Below are 8,013 nucleotides of genomic sequence, written 5' to 3' on the forward strand. Positions count from 1 at the left end.
TCATTCATAAGTATCTTTGGAAAGGAGTCTGTATGAATAAAGAGAGCAAGAGCATATTTATAAAGTGCTTTCGATTTCCAACTGTGATACGACTCAAAGACACACAACAACACATGGCAATACAAATGCCAGGCAGCTCAACTACCAACACACAACGTGCAAGGAGTGAGCTCCTAGAAAGGTTTAGCTAAGGACAAGGTGCTGCAATAGTTTTAAAGATCCCAGAAATAATTAAATCAGACACAAACGATAAAATATCTGATGGTCATTTTATCTGTCCTGCAAAGAGGCACAGGATTTTGACCTTTTAAAAGGCACCATAAACAGATATTCAGACTGCCAAGTATTGAGAAAGAGAGAGAGCCAGAGTAACGGTAATCACCATGTGTTTCTAGACTGTGAATTTTCAACTACCCGAAGTATGACTGAAGTGCCGTTGTTCAGAGCCACATACTCAGTGTGACCAGACACGCTCCAGCTGAAGCTAGCACAGATCTGCTATTTGCTAGTGGATAAAGGTCTGTTCCATTTGTAAAGATGATAGGTACTGCTTTTACATTCTCACAAGTAGGATGAACCAGGCCATTGTTTTGGAGGTGAGAAATTTAGACTAACATACTAAGTCATATCTTGTCGCTTGCCTCTAAGGCCAGAGAAGAGATGTTTGTCCATTTTACTTACAAGTATGGACATAGCCCTTCTGTTTTGAAAATGCAAACCATTAACAGTAAACAGTGGCTGATCTTATTCATGAGCACAAGCTCCAAATAACAAGGCAGGCTTCCAGAAAGAAAAGGGCAGAAGTATTCCAATGTAAAAATTAATATCTGATGTAACTATCTAGGAATTTGCAGGACCCTCACCATCAGAGACTTTGAGAAGCCCCTGAGCATTAAGAACCAAGTAGTTCCTCGGGCAGCAGAAGGAGCAAAGCTGGGCTTGCCGTGGTGTTGTGGCCAGGGGATAGACCCTGTGATGTCTAATAAGGTGAAAGTCCTCGTAAGTACTTCCCAGAGCTGGACTTGCATAACATCTCTCTCTCTTCCACCCTCTTCTCTGTTATAATATATTAATATATACATTATTTATAATATTATCTGGTATAATTAATAATATAGTTGAACTCTTGTTCGGGTCTCTCCTCAGAGAGGGCTTGAATGTGATGTCTCTCTTGATTCCATGGAAGTTTCAAGAACTTAATGTGGTCAAATAGCTACTCCCCTGTCAAATTTGTCTGAAACAGGCATGTATATTAAATGATACTGTTTTGTTATTAGGAAGGGATTTACACATAGACAGCATGATGCTGTATTTACTTCCTTAGGAAGCCTGGTTAAAGATGTATGTTTAATCTTGCTTTCCTAGACTACAGAAAAAATACTGATTCATTGTTGATGGATGCTCTAAGGACTTCCATTGTGCATACTGATGAAAAGCCAAATTCAAAAAGAGCATTTTAACATCATGTTAGTTGACGAGTAGTCTCTGCATGAATTCTGTCCAGAGTTTTTTTTAATGTGAGAGTTATAAAGAGATAAATATAGAAATATACAGCTTCTGTAGATCCACAGTCTACCCTACCTGATTTTTACTTCAGGTACATACATATACACAGTAAAGCATAAGGTAGGTTAAGACTGGCTGAAAATTAGCCCTTCCAAGCAGGGTGACTGATGAACAGTCAATACAAAGCAGTGTGAATTTCAAAATTGGGATATTACGTATCAGACCTAAAAGTTTACAAAGAATGCATTAAAGTTTTACAGGGAAAAATATGAGTGAAATTCTTAGTAAAATCAGTGGAAGTTGTCTACACATATCTCTAGGATTATGGAAAACTTTGCATTTGTTTCCTCTTACTTCTAGGTACATTCAACAAGGATTTACAGTTCAGGAGTGCTCAGCAATAAGTAAAACAAAACAATTTCACAGGCTTGTCTCAATGAGACCTTGAAATATTTAAAATGTTATATTTCAAGTCCCTTTTTCCTTCTTTTTTGAATTCTAATGTGTATCTCCTACGAAATCTACCTCAATCTCTTGCCTTTTGGAAAGGATACTTGTTGTCCTCTGCCTAGCAAACTGTGAGAATCCCCGTCTTGCTGTCCTCCAACCAGGACACCCCCATGTTCCTGTCCTTGTTTTCACTGCTGGAGATGGCCTTACTCGGAGAACACAAGCAAAAGGAAATCTCAGAGTTGCTGTTGTACTGGTTTGGAGCAGTTTCATCCAACTTGCTCCTTGCGCAGCCGGTGACCTTGGCCTGCAGCAACCAGCCCAGTACAATAGAGCTGATCTACTGCAAAAACAGGACCAGGTGGCTCGTGGATCAAGGGAAAAAAAAAAAGAGATTAAGTGTTTTTTGTTTTCCAAACTTGTTCTCCCTCTCCTAATCTGTAACATAAAAATCTTTCCAGACTTCATTGCTTATATGAGGTCCGTGGAATGAACATTCAGAACCAGCCAAGAAGCTGCCAGGTAGAGGATATTAAAAACTACCCGTGAGCTGATTAGGAGTGCAGAATCATTTGCTATAATGTCTGCAGGTTCTACACACCACACTTGCCAAGCATCCAGTGAAAGAAGCCTTTCCCCAAGAGCCGCCCAGCAGCTCCACCCAAGGACAGAGTTGTACCGTTCTTGCTCTAAGGGGCCCTTGAAGACCAGGAGAACAAAGTCCTGTTCCAAACCACCATAGAAATTAGTCACCACCAGGTTAATCTCCAGCGATGGCCCAGCTACAGCTGTGATAAACTGTACATGGGTAGGATTAGATGTGGATTCAGCATTCAGGTACATTCAGATGTGGAGGATGCCATGGGCTGTGTTCACAAAGCAACTTTACTGCAGCTACTGCAGTAAATACAGCATTCATATTGATGGTCATCCTCAGAGGTGGATTAAACCTCCAGATTTTAGATGGTTCTGAGGAAGACAAGCGCTCTGCTATCTTGATTTTTTGGTGAGATGATTAGGAATGCATAACAATTTGTTATCCAGCAGTTACACAGCAGACTCAAAACAATGGCTAGTTTCAACCCAAAAATGATGAAGCAAGAAAAAAAACAATGTTCAATAATAACAACTTCACTAATTTTTATTTCCATCGGTCTTTTCTAGGGAACAGCCACAAAAATTGCAGAAACTCTTGTAAGTTTTAAGATCCTCAAGCTTCTTGGAGCTACACAAAACCAAGTACAAATCTGGTTTTGGATGAAAACTGTTTGGTAGTACTGCCTGATGACTGATTCCTACACTGCTGAGAGCCATCTTACTCCAAACAAAATGCTGGTTTTGACAAAGTTTTGTGAGGAAACAAAGAGTCAGCCAGGGCAGATGAAGTTGCTCAAGTAGTTCTATTAGATCTTATTAGAGATGCTACCGCAGTTACTTCACATGGGCTCTCCTAGCCAGGTAGCCAATGCTGATTTCTCATTTGGCCTGCTCAAAGGATATAAAGATTATTAAGGAAGCTTAAAGACCATTAATCAACTACTCAGCACCGGGGCAAGGAAATTCCTTGTATAGATCTAGACTGAAAACCTCCCTTGTGTTGTGAAGACAAGAGTGGTACAAAGCTAATGGCACTGTGATATTGACCAGCCATGCTTTGCTGTTCTCATGATTTGCTTTTGGATGTTAGAGAGATGTTGAGAAGACCTGACGCAGTTCAATGAAAATCAAATGAAAACATGACATGAATAAGGGTGTTGCTATTTCTCCTAGCGCATGTTCAGAAGAGCCAACACCATTACCAAGAATTCCTTCCAGGAAGCAATAAAGGCAGCAGTGGGTGATTTATGAAGACTTGGCAATTCATTCCTTGGCCTTAAAAATTGGAAACTGACACAACAATAATATTTCTTTTTTTAAAAGGAAATAATTCTCCCAGGCTTCCCAGTTCCCATCCATACCACACCTTTCTCACACAGTCCTGCATATGGTAAAGGACATGACCGTGGTTTATTAAATATGGAATAGCTCCTCTCCCATGGAAATAGCGTGAGATGTGAATTTCACTCAAGTCCGTTCTAACCTCCTTTTGCCGTGGCTTTGGAGAGAATGGTATTTTTTGTGTAGTGTATAAGAAAATGCCTTGAAAAATTAAAGTAGGTGCAATCTTGAAAATACAGTTAGCCCTTAGAAAACACTGACAATTCAAGTGGCGTAGGTGGGTCTCTCTGAACTGACACAGAAACATTCAACCTTGCTGCTGAGGTTGCCCAGCCATGATAAACGTGGCCCACAGAAAATAAATACGAGCAGGTATAGTTGATAAGCATGAGGTATTTTTTGTTGGTAGATTATTCTTCTATTGGATCAGTGTGCTGCACCAAGACATACTCCAGCCCCACCAGGTGAGGTGCAGCAAAGGGGAAGCCATGAAAAAACACCCTAGAGAAAGGTCAGTGCTTCCTTTAGCATAAGCCTGCAGCTAGATTGGAGTAAGCGTAACACAAAACCACATAAGGGCTGGCTTGCAAAAAAAGGAGGTCCTTGAGATTAGTTTATTGTCTCTCTCATTTATTGCTTTCTTTAGGCAGCTGTACAGGGATGTAGCAGACTGTCTGGCGTGAAAGTTCAGAGATGGAATAATTAGATTCAACAGCATGATTATGGATTTTATGTGTGAGGCACCTTTGATTGTGGAAAAAGTTAAAGCATGTTCTCCATAAAGCTTGGGAGGTTTCTCATAACACTAGTACAAGTAGGTAGATGAAGAGATGTTAAATTCCTAATTGTTTCTTTTATCTTTCCTGTGATAGAGACAGAGTTCTGTTTTAAAGACGTACCAAAAACCAGGTCTTTCATCTGGAGTGTAAAATTCATGTGTTCCCTGACCTCGTGTGTCACATGGTAATGAAACAACGTAAATCAGAAATGTTAAAAGTTGAAGTTTGTTAATATTACTGCTGAAGCTCCAATCTCTTTCCCGGTTAAACTGACAGGTCCATAGCCCAAATATATATATTTACAGATTACAGCGACACAAAGGAAAAAAAAAATTAATGGACACCCAATGAGAAGCAAATGGAAATGCAAGTTTCAGATAACTATCTGGAAATTAAAAAAACCCCAACAAAACACCACAGAAACCACTTGCATGTATTTTAAATGGGGTAACGGACTCTCTTTATATTTTACCACCACCTTACTCCTCAGAAAATCCTTTGGTGATCTACACTCTGTGGGGAAAATTTAGTAAATAGCATAGATTTCACATTCTTTTATCTGTTTCTGTCTCGCTGTTTTAGCTGTCTGTACTGAAGCAGGGGAAGATACATCTTCCCTAGTTGAAGAAGACATTATATACTGATATTTTGGGGTCTGTAAACAAAAGAAGATGGATCCCTGTCACCCCCTCCATTTGTTCTCACCCTTGACAGCCACTTCAGCACAACTGGCTGAATTTAATGAGCAAGAGCTCACAAAGCAACATGAAGACTTTGGGGAGACTGGGCTAAGGCCAGTCCATCCTTGGGACACAATCAGCAAGGTGTTTTTTTTCAGGTGCGCAGTGGCCTGGGATTTATTAAAAATAGAAAACAACTTCCCTCTTTCCCCCTCTCTCCTCCCATAAAACCCATGGGGAGTTTCAAAGAGAATTTGAAAACAGGGACATTACCATATAGCTCATTTCACATAGAGAAATCCAACTCGTTAACTCAAAAAAGTCAAGACTACGCCAAAGCATACTGCGCACTTGAGATAATCGCAGGCAAGTCTCATATTGCAGTTTTTTCCCATTTTAAAGGGATTGTGAAAGCAACTGGAAACTAGTTCACATTCATTTATGTGAACTACTGCTGTCCAAATCTCACCCTACAAAAAACCCTACTCTTTCTCCAGCAGATGATAGAAAGGAAGCCAGTCTTGAAGGTAGAAGGTGAAATCCTGGCTCCATTGTATTCATTTGCCAAATCTGAATTGACTTCAAGAGAGCCAGGATTTCCCCCATAAAGATTTAGCTATAGCGAGCAGGGGAATGTCGAAATGGCAGAGTAGAAAACCAGGTTATGGAGACTTTAGATCCCCACTTTGTACTCCCAAGCCAAGCACCACAGTAACACATGACACAAGAATATTGCCTTGGCTGAGTTCGTAACGATCAGTTTTCCCACTCGAAAGATTCACATTATTACTGAAGGTTCTGCAGGTAATCCTCCTAACAGAGGAATCAAACGTAACAGAGATGAAGTGCTTCTTTCATCTTTACAGACAGTCTCTTGAGAACAACTATCACTGCCACATCTGGTGATTCTAGAGCTACGTCAATTTTATTTTCCTTTGTAACCTATTACCGACCCAATTTTCTCTATTATTATCACTATCCTGACTGTCCTGCTTCATGCCGCTGTAAAGGTACCTCTTCAAGTGAGAGGGACTGAGTCAGTGTGAACTGAGGGAAAAACAAGCTAAAAAGGGGAAATTCTTCATCAGAATGAACACAAGCAGCCAGAAATAAGAAAAAACACATAAGCAAGAACAATGCAGTGATTGAAAGAATTCAATCAGCACTGCTTCTAACACCAAATTTAGGGCCGTAATTCCCACAGTACTTCTAAAGAGTATTTTTCATGCAAGACACGAAAGTTATTATTTCTTTCTTAATCCTTGCTTCAGTTCCTAACCCAGCTCTCCCTGTGTGCTAATTGGGATGCATGAAAATTCAATACGTAATGCAATTTTCCTGGGTTTTGTTTTCTTAACTGCTTGAATTCTAAAAAAGCATCTACTTTTTTCTCCATTATCAGATACAAAGCTGTAGCACGGGTGCAGCATCGCTGCCCGGGATCCAAATCTCAAAGCTACCTGTGAGCAATGCTAACAGCCAAACTTTAGTATCTATCAGTGCAGTGACAGACTGTGTTACAATTATTTGGCTTGGCTGCATATATAAAAAAAAAAATTATTTTTTTTTCTGTCATATTATCTGTTTCACCTGAATGGTATCTTACTATCTTATTCATTTACTAAAATTCTTTATCTTTACTATAAGACTAATTTTACCATAGCATTGTTATTTACATTGTTTTTCTTGTATGTCTTATCAATTTGAATGACTTAAATCATCTTACACAATTATGTAAGTACTGAGAATATACACAAGATTACACAGGAACACAGCACATAAAATCAGAGACAGCCATCTCAAAACTATATTTAGCATACTCACTTGAATAAAGGAGTCCCACAAACAACACATTTGTATATTCCTTGAGCTTTATGATGTGTGTATTCCCCCTCAAAGGCACTGGGAAAACAACAACACTGCATTTTAAAAAATAAATGAAGGCATTTTGGGGTTTTTAAAAGATTTTTAAATTAGCTAAGATAGAAAAATGTTACAGAAAAAGACCCACAATGTAAAAGTTGGCAGTTGCTCTTTGACTAAAGGCAGCAGATGGAGCAGGCAGAGGAAAAGGGGGATGTCCTGGTTAGTGTGCCTCAGGTGTTATGCATCATGCAAAGGGAAGCGAATTGTCCCACGGTTCAAAGGACAGAACAACAACAGAAAAGGGAAAACTGGCATCTTCCCCTGTTTGGCAAGTGAAACGTCTCGTCTGGGGCTGCCTGACAACACGTCGCTCGACCCCGGGCCCCTCTCCAGCCCTGTGGTCGGCGATGTGTGGCCGGGGCAGGGGTCTGCAGCGCCGGGTGCCCTCGGCCGGCCGGGGCGATAGCCACATTGTAGCTGAAAATGAAATAATAGCTCCACGATTTCAAGCTGTGTGTGCCCTATATTTTTAGTTGAAAAGCAATATTACAGCTTTAAGGGAATATTTTTCTTAGTTAACAATCTAAAAGGCTAGGAGGTCATTCATCTAATACGAATCAGCTGCGCTAGCCCAACAAAAAGCCTATGTGCTCGGCAGCTTGTTTTTATTATCCTTTCACCCTTTTTATGAGGTCCTTTTTTTTTTTTTTTTTTTTTTTTTTTTTTTTAAAAAGGAAAAAAAAAAAAAAAAAAAAAAAAAAAAAAAAAAAAGTTCTAGGAAAAATATTAAACCC

The 8,013-nt window shown here is 39.7% G+C and overlaps 1 protein-coding gene across 1 annotated transcript in view; it reads right to left on the minus strand.

The window, feature by feature from the left end:
- MSRB3 (methionine sulfoxide reductase B3) overlaps nt 1-8,013 on the minus strand; it is a 77,531-nt gene that overhangs the window by 43,768 nt on the left and 25,750 nt on the right. Inside the window, exon 4 of the mRNA XM_014964142.1 lies at nt 7,178-7,255. Coding sequence (XP_014819628.1) covers nt 7,178-7,255 — 78 coding nt within the window. The remainder of the gene's footprint in view (nt 1-7,177; nt 7,256-8,013) is intronic.

The sequence above is a fragment of the Calidris pugnax genome, unplaced genomic scaffold (genome assembly GCF_001431845.1).
Source record: "Calidris pugnax isolate Ruff unplaced genomic scaffold, ASM143184v1 scaffold44, whole genome shotgun sequence".
NCBI lineage: Eukaryota > Metazoa > Chordata > Aves > Charadriiformes > Scolopacidae > Calidris > Calidris pugnax.